The sequence below is a fragment of the Acartia tonsa genome, chromosome 3, assembly GCF_053477335.1.
Source record: "Acartia tonsa isolate MP-2025a chromosome 3, ASM5347733v1, whole genome shotgun sequence".
Lineage (NCBI taxonomy): Eukaryota > Metazoa > Arthropoda > Copepoda > Calanoida > Acartiidae > Acartia > Acartia tonsa.
Genome location: NC_137262.1, coordinates 1,799,378 through 1,818,516, shown reverse-complemented (window position 1 = coordinate 1,818,516; position 19,139 = coordinate 1,799,378). Strand labels below are relative to the sequence as shown.

General features: G+C 31.9%; 1 protein-coding gene across 1 annotated transcript; it reads right to left on the bottom strand.

Moving 5' to 3' along the window:
* Window positions 1-13,595: 13,595 nt before the first annotated feature.
* On the bottom strand, window positions 13,596-17,568 carry LOC145313003 (uncharacterized). The gene is made up of 4 exons (XM_080152220.1): window positions 17,482-17,568; window positions 17,116-17,177; window positions 16,094-16,145; window positions 13,596-15,749 (listed from the first exon to the last, which is right to left on the bottom strand). Exons 1-4 carry the CDS (start codon window positions 17,551-17,553, stop codon window positions 13,839-13,841), a joined length of 2,097 nt encoding a protein of 698 aa, XP_080008346.1. The 5' UTR covers window positions 17,554-17,568; the 3' UTR covers window positions 13,596-13,838.
* Between the last annotated feature and the right edge of the window lie 1,571 nt (window positions 17,569-19,139).

The following is a 19,139-nucleotide window of genomic DNA, read 5'->3' as shown; positions in this document are numbered from 1 at the left end:
AAGGAAGGGGAGGAAAAGGGGAAGGGGGTTGTGGCGAAAATTTCCATTAGAATTGTTTGTCAGAATATTCTTCCCTTTTCCCTGAGCTGGGGTTTAAATAGATAAGACAATGGCCGATAAATTGATGTACATCCCCAATGATGATACACAAAATTACCCCTTCTGGATATTACAATTAAAGATTGGAACGTTTAATGAACCAATCAATCAAAATTCAAGACAAGTACCCAATGTTGTTGTGCCAACGAATGAGGAAACGTTATTATATAACTTTGGGGACCAGTGTAATAAACAGCCTATCCCTCCCTGTAAACTAGCGGATACGCCCCTAGATGTTTCAGACGCACTTTAAAGAATATGGAAGGGTCAACTTCTTTAAAATTTAGTATAAGAAACATTTATGATAAAATATTATGGTTGTGTAAAAACTCTTTTGAGGTCTTAGCGAAAAAGGAAAATCACAACGGTTCAGCGACAACTATATGACGGTCAGACAGAGATTATGTTATAATAGTTATTTATCATATTTTCGTAATATTGTGAATGCTAGAAAGGATATTAAAATTATTTCAACAATTTTGGTCATGTGATCAAAATTTGAATTTTTCTTCTACTATTGCCCCCTCTGGGGGCGAAGTAGGTGGAAATTTAAATTTTTGTCACTTGACCTTAATATTGGTGAAATAATTTTGAATGACCTTTCTTGTATAAGCAATATTAATAAAATATGATACTTGGTTTTGTCTCATTCTCTATCTTTTTCTTAAATTCAAAAAAGTCTATCAAAAAATTTACATCATCTAAGGGTGAACAATAAATATCTCTGTCTATTTTTCTCTATATTTCTTCCCCCTCCCCCCTCCCTCACTTTTCTGTCTATTTCCTTCTCTCTCTCCTCCTCTTTTGTACGTTCATTTATACAATAGAGATAACCTAGAGACAGCACAAGGGAATTTTGTTTACATTATGTATCAGCTATAAATTGTTGAATATCTTAGGTTAAAGCTTTCCTTGGGTGAAATATTTGAAGAAAATATTTCTTCCATCATATAATATGAAGCTTATGACACAACATATAATAAGTTAGTTATAAATAATTTAATTTCTTATAATAAAGTTATTTTTCTAAAAATTATATCATTGCAAAATTTAGTTGCAAATAATGTTGCCTATAGGGCTGTAATTCATACACAACAAAAAGTGAACAAAGGTTTCTTTTTAAGAAAAAATGGGGTCAGATTGACCATCTATGTCTAATGTTTATACCCACATCAAATATTAAATTATAACAATGTACCTACAGTAGAGTGGATCAATTTTGGACATTGAATTTGTAATTAACATCTACAGTTTAAACATCATATAAGAAACCTAAATATAAAAAATTGATTTTGTCCTTGAGGGGAAATGGGGGGAAGGTGTTTCCATGCATTAAAAATTTTAGAAGTTTATTCTGGAGGTGCAACTTTTTTCTTTCAAAGTATTGCTTTATGCATCTTTTTGAATTTGTCTTGTTGATTAATATAAGAATATCAAATTGGTTTTAAAAAATATTCATCCAAGCATGAAAAATCTTAAATTAAATGTAAAATCTCTTGGTTTTTAAATTCATTTATGGATTTTTCTTGCTAGGATCAATAGTTTTAAAAACAGATTTTTATTCTTATTCTACTCTTCAAGACAAAATTGGGAAGGTGCATAAAGCTATACTTTGAAAGAAAAATAATTGCCCCCCCCCTTAAAAAAAAAAAAATTCTCCCAACAAGTGTCTTTCTAAAAGTTTACATGCATCAGCGAGCCTCCCCATTATTCAAAATATTTTCTTTTCATTTTTTGGTCTCTTATATGATGTTCAGACAGAAAGTGTATGTAGCACATTTAAAATTAGAAAATCATTGAAAATCAAGCCACTCTAATGTACAGCATTTATTTCTTCAATTCCACAGTACAAAATTATTCCTGTATTTAAATTTAACATATCATATAGGAAAAAATATTCTTGTATTTAAAATTAAAAATCATGTTGGAATTTTTTTTACAATTTTTTAATTTTTTAATAATGTACAGCAAATTATTTCCTTTTTATCTCATGTTTTGAAATTTATAAGATAGTTAGAATAAATTACAGAAATAATGAAAGATTTAAAGAAGAGAGCGTCAGGGGGGGGGTCGAGGGGGGTTTCCCCCCTCAGGAGAGGGGGGGTTGAGGGGGGTTGAGGGGGGTCTCCCCCCTCAGAAAAAGCTTGGGCTTAAATCTTCAACAAATAAAGAAAACAAAATTATTTTAAAAATTTCTTTTTTATGTTAAATATTATTATTTTTGTGACACTTGATTTTGAATGACAAAAAATGTTGAAATAAATATTACCCACTGTATGAAATGTTAAATTAGAAATCAATAATGATGTTGGAAAATTTATTCTCATTTTATACTCTGAAAAAAGGAATTGACAAAAAATAATAATTTTTATTCCAAACTTTTAAAACAGCATGCCTATTTCTTATTGGTTGACACTCGAATTAAAATAAAATAATGAATATTATTTCAAGACCAGAAATAAATTTGAAATAAATAATTTTCTTTCCCCTATATTTTTTATTCAAAAATGCCAAGAATTAATTTTGAAATAAAATAATTTTCTTTCCAATATTTTTATTCCTTTTTCTTATTGGACGTCATTTTGTGTCCAATGCGAGACTAGTGTTTAAATATTTTAAAGCTTATTACAGCATTTATTTTGAATATGATAATAGCAACATTCTCACATTAAATGTGATAAAAATTAATTTTGAAATTTTGAAACCCTGGCTAAGCAAAAAAAAATCACTGACACACAAACAAACACATACACACACACACACACACACACACACACAATTGAATCGAAAGCAAAATACACACAACAGCAATTTTTAAAAACAACCAGGGAGGGAGGGGACAATGGGCTGTTTATTACACTAGTCTCCAAAGTTTTATTTTAAGTTTTCTTATTCGTTGGCCTAACAACTTTAAGGGCTTTTGTTGAATTTTGTTTGGTTGAGTTATTAAGTCAAGTGACCTAACGTTTCAACCACTAATTGTAATCTACAGAGGGAGTAATTTTGTGTATCACTAATGGAGTTATACATCAATTAGTCGGCCATTATCTTATCCCTTTAGATCCCTGAAAAAACAACACAACTCTTTTAATACAACTGGTGTTGACGTAAAACAACAATTAAAATACAGCTCATAGAAAAATGTAAAAGAAAAAAAAACTCTTACTTTAAAAAATCAATAAATGTTAATCATGATTTTAAAGATTTGATTTTGATCTCAATTGTTCTTTCAGATTTCTTTTGTTTTTCCGGGAGGGAGGGAGCTGTTTATTACACAAGTCCCCAAAGTCTTATGATAACGTTTTCATATTCGTTGGCTTAACAAACTTTGGACTTTTCTTAAATTTGATTAGTTGGTCTATTTAGTTGATAGTCTAAACGTTGCAACCACTAATTGTAATCTACAGAGGGAGTAATTGTGTGTATCATCATTGGGGATGTACATAAATTTATCGGACATTGTCTTATCCCTTTAGACCCCTGTTTGTTTTTAGTAAGCAATGCAAATTACTTAATTAAGAAGAGATTGATTTTATTAAAATAAGTTTTAAAATGCGTTATTTATCACATAGTATCATAGACAGCTTTCCGCGAAAATTAAATAAAAAAAAACATTTTCGTAGCCCGGAGATGCCGAAGTCACGGGCTAACAAAACGGGTTTTAATATTATGATTGTACATTTTAATATTCGTAGAAAACTTTCTATAATACGATGCTATATATAATTTTTCAGTATGGCTGAGAACCGATTAAAATTCAGCGGATATTAACGTTTATATTCGTTTTCGAAGCCATACTGGATAAGCAAAACTACAAGATTTAGAAGAAAGTCTGTAAGTCGATGGTTGTTTGGGAAATATAAATGCGCATCTTTTATGAAATTGAAAGGTCATTTATGAAAACATCAGTGTTCAGTTTATCTATAATACAAAGTAGAACTTTTGTCTTTCCGTCTGTATGTCTGTCCGTCCGTCCGTCTGTCTTTCCGTCTGTATGTCTGTCCGTCCGTCCGTCCGTCCGCCCGCCCCTTAAGATCTCAGTAACCACCGAACCGATCGGATTCTACTCTTCAATGAATATACCTACTGGTCCTGTGGTGGTTTTAGGCTATTTTCTTGGGGGGTGGGACACCCCCAACCCTCCCAAAAACAAAAAATCGCCCCCCCATTTTTTTTTGTAGGGGATTTCCTTGGTCCTTTTACGTATTTCGCCCAATTTTTTTTATCACCTCTTGGGTCAAAGCCCCTAGAGGCTACAATTACAATCTTGACCTGTATGAAGATTCTTGATCTACAGTTTTAGAGAATTTTCCTGTATTAGAGTTATTTTGCAACAAATTGACTTACAATTTTGTTTATACTTATACATTTATATTCTTCTTATTCAGTTCTGAAACTCTACAAGTATTAATGTTTGTTTGTCCTTCCTTTTTATTTTAGAGCTTCGCTTTTAAGGATGTTGTCATCCATGTTTTATAATTTTATGAGTAATTTAACTAATTTTATTTAAAGCATATGTCACTGAATTTTTATTTCAAATATGCAGAATTTTTTTTATTCTACATAATATTTATTTTGATTTGGGAAGCTTGTAACATGAGAGCTTTGGAAAACAAGAACGATCAAAAAACAAAAATAAATTTTACCCAGGAGGCCTCTAAGTGGAAGTTGACCCCCCGCTTTATATTTAAGTTTTACAATGAAAAAGTAAAATAGAATTGCAGACGGGATCATTTTTTCTTGGGGCGATTTCTCTTTGGAGGGTTCTGGTACCCTCCCCCAAAATAGTTATAAACCTTCCCAGGACCTATGAAAGCTACAGTGCAGTGTAAAGGAGAAGCATATCGGTTCAGTGGTTAGCGAGATATTTCAGTACAGACAGACAAAAACATCTTGTTACTTTATTATACGGAAATACAATTCAAATTGCCGATTAAACTGAACACAAGGATAACAGTTAATATAAATTAAAGAGTAGCTGCGCTATTTAAATTAAATTGAAAATGTGCAGAAATGAGATATTTATGTACATATTTAACAAGTATGTAGGAATTATTAAATGAAGTAGAAATAATTCAGAATTTTCAGTATAAAATGCGATGCCTATCTGTTTGTTACTTAAAATCAAGAAGACAGCCTATCCGCCTAAAGAAGCAGCTTATAATGCTATATAATACAAAATGACGTCATACAATACAAATACCCAATGATGGACCAGTAAACATTTAACCATTGGTCAAGTACAATTGATTTTTGGTCATTTGTATCATATGACGTTATTTTTAAATACTAAAAAAACGAACAGAACCGCCTAAAATAAATGGGCGGCCACCTATCCTTGTTTTTGCATACTTACCAAAAAAACAGACTCGTATGACTTAAAAGCAGCTTCGCTATTACTAAAATTAGATGCTTTATTAGCATCCAAGCTGCTCTATATCTTGTATATTTTGACCCTCAAACGCCTTCAGCAAAATATCAAGGTTTCGTGATGTTTAATGTATATAAACACTTCATTAGTTTTATTCTAAAGTTTTCTAGATAAATTTATGTACATCCCCAATGATGGTAAACAAAATTACCCTTCCTGTAGATTACAATTAGTAGTTGAAGCGTTAGGACACTCAACTTAATGAACTAACTAATCAAAATTCAATTAAAATCCCCAAAGTCAACGAAAAAGAAAACTTTATTATAAAACTTTGGGGACTAGCGTAATAAATAGCCCAATATATACCCTCCCTTCCTGACAATACGGAGTCTTACTACCTTAGAATTATATTGTGAGTTAAATTGGCTGTGCTAGTCATGAACATTTTTAATGTTTAAAAATATGTATTCAAGATAACTATTTAGGATATGAAATGAAAGTAATAGTTATATATCGCATCGTATCGTAGACAGATTTCCGCGAATAATAAAATTAAAAATTATAAGATTAACATTAGTTTTCTTAGCCTAGATGGATCGAAGGTTGGGTCTGACAAAAGTGTTGTAGAATCCTTCTTTTTATTTTAATATTTGTGGAAAATTATCTGTAATACGATGTTATACATGATTTCTCAGTATGGCGGAGAACCGGTTCCTATCCAGTGGATATTAGTCGGTTTCGGGGCCATACTGGAAAACTGAATGCTAAATGAATTGTAAGAAAATGGGAGTGGCAAGTCTTACTGTCAAATCTAGATTTATGCGAAAAAGCTTCATGATTTCAAAGAGTTAATAATTTAGAACTTTAATAAATAATATAAAAAATAATCATTGTGTTTATATAAATTATTAATGTTTATAAATGTATGAAGTTTAACAAGAATTAAATAACTACTGAACCGATTGAGTTTTCCATTTTTAAGGATATTTTCCATGGTTTTAGGATCTTTTTAAGAAAAAGATGGTTTTAGGCTAACTTTTTATCCCCACTTATAACTCTTTTACCACAGGCTCTAGTATAGAATAAGGAAATATAAAATCTTTTTATCTTTTAACTTTCTTTTCCTTTTCTTTTTCTTTCTGCTAATTTAGAGCTGCTATAAATACAAAAAGTGGACCGTAGATTTTAATAGATAAGTTTTCACAATAAGATCTTATGTTGAAGAGAAAAGCAATTGAAAGTTTTTTGTACGAATTTATATAATTTTAGTCTATGAAATCTTTATGACCTTAAAATCATATTAATGTAAAATTGTTGATATGGCTTTTAAGGTTTCAAAGTAAATAAAAAAATTTTCTTGAGCCAAAATTTGTTATTGAAAAAAAGCTTTTTGAAATCAGTGCCTTCAATTGACTTCATTTTTTTCCTATTTATTTTTTAAAGATAAATTTGATCTTTGTCGTTTTAAGATCAACTAGCCTCTAGGAACTTTGTAAATTGTCAGGATAAAAAGATATGTTATATTACTTACTGAATTCAGTCTTTTTTAATGAGGACATCCTTTTTTATTATGTATAAATTTAATTAAGAAGTTACCGAACCTTGTAAATATCTAAACTTGATCCCCATCTATGATTTTGGTCAAAACAGGAAAAGCTAAAGAAAGTTCTTATAATATCATTGTAATTTTTTCATGAGCTCTATATAGATGTTAATCATTTGAAACCAATAAAATAATAATGTTTTGATATAATTGTAATATTATTATTAAAATAAAACAACAAACTAAATTCATGCAAAGATTGCAAAAATGTGATTTATATTTTGTATTTAATAAGGATAGGGAGATAAAACAGGGTGTCCCACTTAAAATGTTTTTTAAAAATTTCTCACTTAATATTTAAGCTAGCTTAGTAAAATAAAAAGTATTGGCAGCCTACAACTGACCCTTTTATGTAATAATAATAAAAAATCCTCAAAGTGAACAGAAAAAAATGTACGAGGTTATATAGAAAAAGAATATTATAATGAATTCAAAACTGAACCACAAGGAAATAGTGACTTTGAGCAGCAGCTTCAGGCCAAATAGTTAGTTGGGACTTGAACCAACTTTATAAGGCAAAAAAAACAAAATCCCCAACAGCCAGGAATATGAGATGTACTGTGAGCAATATTTAAAAATAAGCTTGATATTGGTCTTTTTTAGTAAATTTTTTAGGTATGGCGCGCTCCATATGCTCCTAAGAACCTGGACTATGTTTTTTTATATTTGACTACAAACATTATTTAATGTATGGTTAGTTGTAGGCTGCCGATACTTTTAGTTTTATCCTATCAAGGGAGTGATAAGCTTTTAAAAGAAAAAACAGTTTACATAAGACACACTGTTTATAAAATTTTAATCAATTTGTGCAATGTTATTGTGCAGTAGGTATAAGTTTCTACACATGGAATCAACATTCATAGTTCTTCTCTTTCAAGCTATTGTGCTGACTCATGTCCAGGCTGAGTGTCAGACAAGCGCCCAGGATGCAACATGGAAATATGTTCCAGGTAGAGATACTTTTTATCCTAGTCTAACAGTAGAAGACTGCCATGGAAAGTGTTCAGACAAACTGGGTTGTCAAGGTTATACATGGAGAGCTGATGAAATAATTGGCCAGTGCTATGAATTCCAAGCATTGGAAGATCTTCATCCTTGTGCTGGATGTTACAGTGGGACTGTTTCTGTCAAGGTTGATGGTGCCTGTGCAACCTCTCCTGAAAACCTTATTGGTGCGATAACTACTGAATCATTGGAAGAATGTTATGAAGCTTGCGTCATGACCAATGAATGCACAGGATATACCTGGTATGATGAAACTACTTCCTTTCCTTATTTCTGTTTTCATTTCTATGATTGCTCCACAGCCACCCCATGCCAAGGATGTTCTAGTGGGAAGCTGAATTGTATTGACTTGTCATTTAAAACTCTGGCACCACTACCAACAACAACTACTACTACCACAACAACAACAACAACTACAACTACCACAACAACAACTACTACTTCTACTACAACTACAACTACTACTACTACTACTACCACAACTAAACCCACCACTACTACAAAATCTACAACAACACCAAAGCCTGTTCCCAGACAATGTACCCATTATGAAATTCTGGATGACTCTTCAAGAAACGTAGGTCATAAAAATGGAGGCGATTGTGACAAGCATGGAAGAGATGACACAAGTCCTGATTGGGAAGGTTCCAATTACTACAGGTTTCAATCCCCAGCAGGAGTAAAGATACCAACGAAGGCACCTGGTCAATATCACTGTGGCACAGATAGGGCCGGCTGGATTAATGATAAAGCAGGAGCTATCCCACATATGGAGGTTTGAGATAAGATTACTGTCATTGTCTGTTTCCATGAGCAAGATGCAGGTTGTGATGAAAGACACATCACAGTAACACTTTGCCCTGGAGGTTATTATGTTTACTATTTGGTAGATGTACCTCGTTGTAACTACAGATATTGTGGCACATTTTGATATCTTTATACATTTGGTTGATAAATTTGATTGTGATTTTTAAATTCCGGCTTTACTTGATGTTTTTTTTTCTTAAAATTCTTCTATGTTAATAAACTTTTCATTTTTATATGATTCTTTGTTTAGCAGCAAAACTACTCTATAATTCAAATGCCTTCGTCTGTCCCTTAGACTATTTTTTGGGAAAAGGCTAGTTTTTCTGCTCCTATTCAAGATAGAAAGATAAAAGTTTTTGTCAACATTACAATAATTATTGAGCATAATTAACCATAAACAATCAATGGTGGCTTTATTTCCTCATATCTTTGGTGTTTTTGGTCTGATTTTCAATTGTTTGCAGATAATGCTACCAAATTCAATTTCCCATCATCCAGCTATTTCTGTCGTTCATAGTAGCAATGCGCATTTTAGTAAGTTTCATGACAATCCTATTATACAAATCCTTATAATAAAGTAACAGGATGTCTATCTGTCTGTGTGTTTGTGGGTATGTTTGTACCAAAGGATCTCGGTAACCGCTGAACCGATCGGGTTCTCTTTGACAAGATAGCTTCTTATAGGTCCTGGGAAGGTTCATAACTATTTTTGGGAAGGGTACCACCAACTTCCAAAGAAAAATCTCTTTTTACTTTTTCTTAAAAAATTTTTTTTTTATCAAATTCAACTACCCCCTACTAAATTGCCCCTAGAGGCCTCTCGAGGCGTAACCGCTAGGACAATATAAGGTATTTTTTGTCTGAAGCTTAAGATTCAGTTCTCCAATTTAAGGAAGCTTCGCATTGGTAACACAGTATTATTTTTAGACTATTTTATTTTAAGTCTTGGGATGGTTTTGGGCTATTTTTAAATCTCCGAATACAGAGCCCCTAGATGCTATGGTAAAGCCACTAGTAAATTATGTAATTAAAGGCAAACTTTGTTAAATATAAAACAGCATTTAATAATTTTTATTTCATTATCAAAATTGCGTACATAAAATATGACGCTTGTTTTTAATAATTAAGATAAAATTTATTTATTTACTAAATACATTATGCTTTTGAAAAATATGCTTCTTATATTTGGTCCGTCTGTTCAAAACGGATAGCTTTATTTTCAATAAACCTTTTTTCTTAAAATTTGCATAATAATTCCTAAAACAGTACAGTGTTGCATCTCTATAATCTTTACTCAAAAATCTGTATATGTCCTTTTTAAATATATTGATTTTTGCATATTGACATTTTGACATAATTCTACATGATTTAGTTGCCCCATTACTGAGCTTTCATTGGAAATTTAGGCACCTTGTAATAATCGAAGCAACTCTATAATCGTTAGTACGTTGGTTTCAAATATCAACCCTTTAAGCTGAGAAATATCGAATTTCATGGATTTTATTATGTTTGTTTTGTTTATTTACCTTTTAAGTTATTTCCAAAATATATGCACATAACGAAAAAACTTTAATGATAATAAAATATCGAGTGTAAGGTACTCTACAAGTGGAGATGCAACATCCAAATTTCAAAATTCTTTGAACGTACAGACAAGATTCTTATAGAAATGCTTCGCATCTAGTTCACTTTATTTATACCCTCTATAAAATTAACACAATATAAGACTTTAGTCTAAATATTGATTGACAGTTTATAGCAATTATCTCGCGCACTACAGGGCATAAGACACAGATAATATGGTCAGCCCTCAGGCAGTTTTAATGTATTTTTATGCATTTTCAGGCCTATTATTACCAATATAACACTATATATGGGTAATACTAGCCTATCCTTGGTAATCTATATGTGATTGAATATTGTTATATGCTTATATAAAACATTATATCTATTGTTAAAGTAATCATGTAACCATTATGTAAAACTAAGTAAACCTACAGCCATAGCTACATTTACGTCACAAGTTTAACATACAAACACCTTATTAAACAGACAAGGACTAGATCCTGGTAAATAGTTGTCTTTATAACTTGCACCTCTTAAAATCAGTCAGTTATTCATTGACTCTTGAACTATTAAGTTCTTCTCCTGGCTTAAAGGTAATGATCTTAGTTAATTTAGCATGCATTGTAGTTTAAATTTAGGTTCCTTAGTACTTAGCATGAATTGTGCCTAGGTCTTATGTTAGAGGTCTAACACTATGCACAATTAGATGCTTTGGACTTAAGGCACTCTCCTGTCCTACACTACTTATGTTTATTATCTCCTATCCTGTATCTTTCACACTTAATTGATTCACTTGTAATATAAATACACTTTATATAACCATCTTCCTTCTTATGTACTTGATATACTTATATGATATAGATCGAACATCATAACCAGCCATTTATTCTTAATTTAAAGCAATATAATACCGTGCGTGGGTATTTGTTGAACAGCCACGGGTTCAACCAAATTCGTATTATACTTGTGGGAATAAAAGGAAAAGCATTCTTCACTGACAAGCCGACTTTGAGAATGTCTATGTGTATTGCAGTAAAAGTAGGATTTAAGTAGTACTCATAGAAGAGCGATCTCCATACCGCAGATTTTGGACAAGCGCTGCATTCGCACAACCACAAGAGACTTGCGTCTTCATTTTCGTCGTATGCCATACAATTTCTCATATCTCTTAGGTTTTGCATTTTTTTCTTCATATCTTTTAAAGTAAAATTCTAAATTGCATATTTTAATCTTCAATGTTTAAATTGTACATTCTATATCCGCGGAAAGCTGTTTATAATACGATGCGAGAAATAAATATTATTTTACTTTTGTATTTTTGGTTAAAATTAAAATAAAAAAATGAGAGAAAAAATCTTTCAAAGAAAATTTTAAAAATCTTTGAATTTTTTAAAGAAAAAGTTCGAATTTATGGGAATAATATCTAGTTATTCTAAAACTACCGACAAATCTAGAGCTAATTTATGCAGAAGATTATCACGGGTAGGCTAACAAAATTCCAGGTTTTTGAAAATACCCATTTAAGCGGTTTGCACAGCCTTAAAGTCACATGTCTTGGTATACTGGAAAAAGTGAAAATCAAATTTGATTTTAGGAGCTTTTTGAGAAAATCCGCGAAATATTTTTTTTTTCATTTTCGCCTAAAATCATCTAAAAATAAGGTAAAAACTTTTAGGGTAGGCTTTTTAAAATTGTTAATGCTCAGCCCATAGTTATCCTTAAAAAATTGTTAGACATACCTCTGGAAAGCTTATCTCTTCTAATTTTCAAAATGATAAGCATTTTTAACGTGTATTGTATAGTTTTGTATCTATGTTGCCAAATGTAAAAAGTATCATCAATTACATAAACGTGCTCATGTGCATGGTTTGATTGTTCATTTCCCCCCCCCCCCCCACATTCCTCTAACTAAATATTGCAACCTGAATAAAAACCTTGGGTACCAGAATAAAAAAATCCTTTGGCACCAGGATGAAAAACCTTGGGTATCAGAATGAGGAGGGGAAAGTTGAATTTGATAACCATTTTTATTATTTTAGATTTAAAAAGAATAATTAAAAAAAATGTAGGGGGGGGGTTGATTTTTTTGAAGGAGAAGGATTTATACGAGGGGCAATTCCCCTTGGGGGATGGTTATAGTTTTAAACCTTCCCAGGATCTATTAGCTATCTATTTAGCTACCCGCTAAAGGAGAACCTGATCGGTTCAACGGTTAGCAAGATGCATGGGTACAAACATACAAACACACAGACAGACATCCAACACTTTCTAAATCATACCTACCTACTACAGAAATCACCATGCAAAGATTGAAATCGATAAGACAATTCTAAAAGGCCTAAATTTACGGAAAAAAGCTATCCGTTCCAGGTGACCCTAATTATAGAAAAGCTTGGCTTTTAGAAAGGATAAGCAAAATTTATTTTATCTTTGGAGGGTGGAGGTACCCTCAAAGAATCTAAGAAGTGCCATATTATAAGCGATCCAGCAGTTAGTGAGGTCCTTCGGTACAAACATACAGATAGACATCCTGTTACTTTATTATAAGGATTACTATTCTACATTATTACCTATTCTATGAAACATGTTATATCATGCTCTCTCTATACTATTATAAATACTAGATGTAATATTGAAGCACATCTTTATATAAAATTATTAGGATGTCTATGTGTGTCTCTCTGTACTAAAGGTTTTGCTAACAGCTGAACCGATAAGTTTCTCCTTTACAATGTAGCTTCTCATTGTCTATATAACAATACCTTCACCATTCAAAGAGAAATCACACCAATTATAATAAAAATCCCCCCCCCCCAAAAAAAAATTCCAACTTATTCTTTTTAAAATTAGATAGTCCCTTCAGCTAAGATCTTTACCCCATAAGGAGTATTAGCCCCCCAACCCCTATTTTATTTTTTTTTTAACCAAAAGAATAATCTTATACTCTCAGCAATACCATAGATTTTCTGAGAAAAATGTAGTCCTATACAGGTTAAGCTATTCTAGATATCTTAAAAATCGCACAAACAGACAGAAAGTAAATCAGCCAACAACTTCTCAAGTCAGGATCAGTACTTTGCAGGCCTTTTGATTAAAAAAATGCAACTTAAGAAATTTTTTTTTCATGTTGAAATAAAAACAATCTTTGATGTATATGTATATATGATAAATATCTTTTTATTTTTACACTTCAAATATTACAAATAAATTTATATAAAAGCTTAATATAAGCTAAAAAATGAAAATATATACAAGGATATTCTACAAGATTTTTGAATAATATTCATTTGAATAAACATCTTTAGGCAAACTGTCATTTGAAATAGCATGTTAAAAGTACTGAAATTATATATGTAGATGAATAGTTTTGCAGCTATTTGATTGGAATCATTCACCATTGTTACATTTCAGCTCTCCAGTTTTCTGCAGGGAAATATGTTTTAGAAAATACTTGTACATATCCTGTAGTTTTCCACCCATATAATCATAGAAAGAACCTTGGTCAGTAAAGATATCATTGCTAAACACTCCTTTGTATTGGATGCCTTGACATAGACCTTCACTCCATGAATATTCGCCTCTTCCATTCTTTTTCCCATCAACCCATTCTCCTCTGTAATAAGATCCATCTGAGTATTTCACCTTTCCTTCTCCATTTGCCAGTCCATTAATCATTTCCCCAATATATTCTGCACCAAGGGTAGCATTGTAATAAGTTCCTTTTGAATGTATCACTCTGTTTTCAATTCTTGCCAGGCCAGTAAAGAAGGAACCATCAGATAAAGAGGCAGTTGTGTTATGGAAGGTATTTCCATTATGAATAACATCTTCACCAACTTTAATTTCTATGTTATAGGTAGCGCCATCAGGTAGTGTCATATTACCTTTCCCATCAGGCTTTCCCTCTTTCCAAATTAGATTGCTGGTTATTCCAAAAGATGGCAATCTTACAGTTCCTGCGCCATTTAATTTTCCATTTTCCCATTCTCCTTCAACTTCTCCATAACTTGTATTGGATATACCATAACCATCTGCTTTGCCATCTTTCCATGATCCTTTGTACGTACTGTTATTTAATGCAGAAAACCCAATCCCTTCTCCATTTCTTTTACCTTCTTTCCATTCTCCCTCATAATATGAACCATCTGCATAAGTCATTTTACCATAACCATCTCCTAAGTTATTTTTCCATGGACCAGTATATGTTCTGTTATCTGATGCATAAAAATTTGTTCCTTCTCCATTTCGTTCACCCTCTTTCCATTCACCCTCATAATATGAACCATCTGCATAAGTCATTTTACCATAACCATCTCCTAAGTTATTTTTCCATGGACCAGTATATGTTCTGTTATCTGATGCATAAAAATTTGTTCCTTCTCCATTTCGTTCACCCTCTTTCCATTCACCCTCATAATATGAACCATCTGCATAAGTCATTTTACCATAACCATCTCCTAAGTTATTTTTCCATGGACCAGTATATGTTCTGTTATCTGATGCATAAAAATTTGTTCCTTCTCCATTTCTTTTACCCTCTTTCCATTCACCCTCATAATATGAACCATCTGCATAAGTCATTTTACCATAACCATCTCCTAAGTTATTTTTCCATGGACCAGTATATGTTCTGTTATCTGATGCATAAAAATTTGTTCCTTCTCCATTTCTTTTACCCTCTTTCCATTCACCCTCATAATATGAACCATCTGCAAGGGTGATTTTACCATAGCCATCTGCTTTGCCATCTTTCCATGATCCAGTGTACGTACTGTTATCTGATGCAGAAAAACTAGTTCCTTTTCCATTTCTTTCACCCTCTTTCCATTCTCCCTCATAGTATGAACCTGTTTTGTAGGTGATTTTACCGTTGCCATCCCTTTTTCCATTTCTAAACTCCCCTTCATAAGAACCAGATGTAAATGTTTCAGTTCCATAGCCATCTGCTTTGCCATCTTTCCATGGACCAGTATATGTTCTGTTATCTGATGCTGAAAAACTAGTTCCTTCTCCATTTCTTTCACCCTCTTTCCATTCTCCCTCATAATATGAACCTGTCTTGGAAGTTATCTTGCCAAACCCATCAGCTAATCCATTTTTCCAAGATCCAATATATAGTTTTCCAGTTGAGAGCCAAAAATAAGTGCCCTGACCATTAGCTAGCCCATCACTGAACTGCCCCATATATATGTGACCAGGATTGGAATAATATTTGATTCCACATCCATCTGGTTTGCCATCTTTTACCTCTCCTGTGTAATTTCCAGTTTTGTCTACAATTTCTTCAACCTCCAGGGTCTAGAAAATGATTATTTATGGTATGAAAATTTTTAAAAAGTATCAATGCCAGACTGAAAGCATTGAAAATTGAACTAAAGAGTGAGACTTTTCATAAACCTAATGCAGAGCCATAAACAGGATCTTTGAAAGTAACGTAAGAATTATAATGGGTAAATATTTTTCATTATGATCAATGGTTTCCAAAAGAATTTGAATATGACCAAAACTTTCACTAAAACCTATTTTTGGACTAATGAACTCTTCCCTTGTTTGCAATTTGGCAATGTGAATTGTAATGTAGACTATATTAAACCATTCAGACATAGCATAGTTCTGGAGTAGCTGTGCTTCAGTAGTAATACCTGAGTACAGGGAAGAGAAAATATGGAAGGTTCATCGGTGCTTGGCTCATTTCTTTTAAGAAAGATTTATCATTATTAGGTACCAATTAGGGGACCCAAGGGGGGGGGGGGTTGAAGATCCCCCCCACTTTCAATTGTAGTTTAAAAAGAAAAAAACTATTTTACTTTTTTTGGTGGGTCATTTTTTTAAAGGGTGAATTCTCTTGGAAGGCTGGTGATACCCTCCCTAAAAATAGTTATAAACCATCCCAAGACCTATGAAAAGCTACCCTATAAAGGAGCACCATATCAGTTTAGTGGTTAGCAAGATCCTTTAGTACACACACACAGATCCTGTTACTTTATTATTATATACTAGCGTCTACGCCCCTAGAGACCTCTAGTGGCAAATTAAATGTTTGTTTAAAAAAAAAATAATATATGTATAACATTTCTATAATGCGTTCAAGTCTCTAAATTTGATTTTTTTTGTGTTTTATCTTGGGAGGGTGGTGGTACCCTCCCCCAAAATAGTTATAAACCTTCCCGGGACCTATGCACAGCTACCCTGTTAAGGAGAACCCGATCGGTTCAGCAATTAGCGAGATCCTTTGGTATAAACAAACAGATAGACAAACACACATCCTATAAGAATATGTAGCTCAATTACTAGATAAATTTTTTGTTTAACACCTAGCACCTTTACAGATTGATTGATTAGGCTTTACAAGATTCTAAAACTGTAAGAACCATTTATCTAGCTCTACATTAGCCATAGTTTGAGTTTTTGTCAGTCAGAAAGAAGATGGATATAAGAACAGACAAGAATTACCATAACATCCTAGATTAATTAGGCTTGATTAAGGGATCCTAAAACTGTAAGAACTATACCTACACAGTAGCCAAATATAGGGTTACAAACAGTCAGAAGGACCAAGAGACAAACTTTTTGGAGACCTTTGTTTTAGATGTCCCAAGGCCCATACAAATCAAGAGAAACCACTTTAAAAGTATTTTTTTAAAAGGCATTAAAAATATTTTACCTTATACTGAATTGAAAAGATGGATTGACAAACAACAGTAGATATAAAAATGATGCAGCCATCTGAAAAAATTTCATTATTCAAAATTTTGTATATAATTTATGATAGCCATTTATTGCATCGTACTACAGACAGCTTTACGTGGATATTAAAATGATTAAAACCCGATTTGTTTGCTCTGCGGGGCCGAAAGCTTAGTATAACAAAAAAAAATTATGATTAATATTTTTGGAATATTGTGTGTAATACTAAGCTATACTTGATTTTTCAGCATGGCTGAGAAACCGTTTTAATCCTGCGGATATTGATAGTTTTCAAAGCTATACTGAAATAATTTTATCAGAAAAAAAAGAAATAATGTGCAACCTTGTAAAGAAATGGCTTGTTAGTGCTCTGGCTGATCAATTTAAACTGGTTACAAAATCTCTCTACCTTCATATTGTATATAGAACAAGTGGATATATTGACTGGGGAAAATTTGTTTCGCAATTATTGGTCAGTTCGATAATTCAGAAGGAGGTGAGGGGATGGTTTTCAAGAGGGGTGGAAGGGAGGAATCGTTATTTTAGCTAGCCACAAGATACAATTTATTAGAGTACATGATATATCTGGTGTAAGATCCAAGAAATATTAAATCCATTTTCTCTACCTTGTTTATAATTATACATATAGGTGGTCAGTTGAATTTGAAGTGCCGAAAGTATACACAGTGTCCTCGGTGTTTCCTCATCATATCTCAATATTTACTACTAGCTTAAAAAGGTTAAAACTTTAAAAAAATTAAAATTTGAAAAATTAAAATTTGAATGTATAATGTATAAATCGTTTATACATTCAAATTTAGATTTTATTTTTAAATTTGATGAAACACCGAGGAAACTGTGTACACATTCGGAAATTAAATTTTAGTTCAGATAGGTAGGTACTTTATATGTTCTTATAAACCAAGTTAAAAATGAAATAAAGCAGATCCAATCTTAAATATACATTTGAAGATTCAATCTTTTTCTATAGTTAGGGTCGGTCCGTCCGTAACGGATAGCCCTTTTCTTCATTTTAGGCATGTTAAAATTATCCTATTGATTTCAAATTTTGCATAATGATACCTGTAACAGTTAGGCAAGATTTAGAAAGCGTAGCAACTCTTGAATTTTAACCAGAATGTCAGTACGTTCATTTAAAAAAAAAATTTAACTTTTTAAATAACAATACATAAAAATATGTGATATAATTATCCTATTTATCTGATTTTTGGAATACGGATTCATAGAACAGCAAACAACAATAATATATCGAAGCGTCTATAAAATCAATTCCTAAAATTGTATGTATTTCCTTAAAGAGTATCCTGTATTAAAGAAGGTTTGTAACAAACTTACTAATATTTTATTTAGACACTTTCTATTATATAAAATAGTATGGGTATTTTGTTTGAAGCTTAAGATCTTAAAAACTACTGATCAGGTTTTCTAGTATATTCAGTTTTGACACTCTGCAAGTGTTAATGTTCGTTTGTCCTACCGTTTCAGAGCTTCGCTTTTAAGGATCCAGTCAATCATGTTTATTAAGAAACATTTGACAATAGAATACAATAAAACGTGTAAAAAAATAAGAAATTGTACGCTATATATGTATGTTTTTGCTATTTTTAAATAATTGCTATTTTTTATGAAAATAAGATATAAATACATGACTCACCGAAAAAATAGAAAGTGGCCCTTACACTTTTGAAAGAACAAGAACAATTCTATAGAAAAGTACAACAACAGTAATTTTCCAGTAGGGCTTCGAAACCGATGTATATCCCTGGTTCTCAACCATGCTGAAAAAACCTGTATATTACAGAGAATTTTCAAAAATATCAAAATTAAAATTGTAAAATTAATACCAATTTTGTTAGCCCAGCTAAAACCTTTGGCTCCTATAGGGTCTAACAAAACTGGTTTTAGTTTTAATTTTTTTTTATTTTAACATTATATAAAAAGAAACCAGATTGGTTATTATCGCATCATATTGTAGACAGC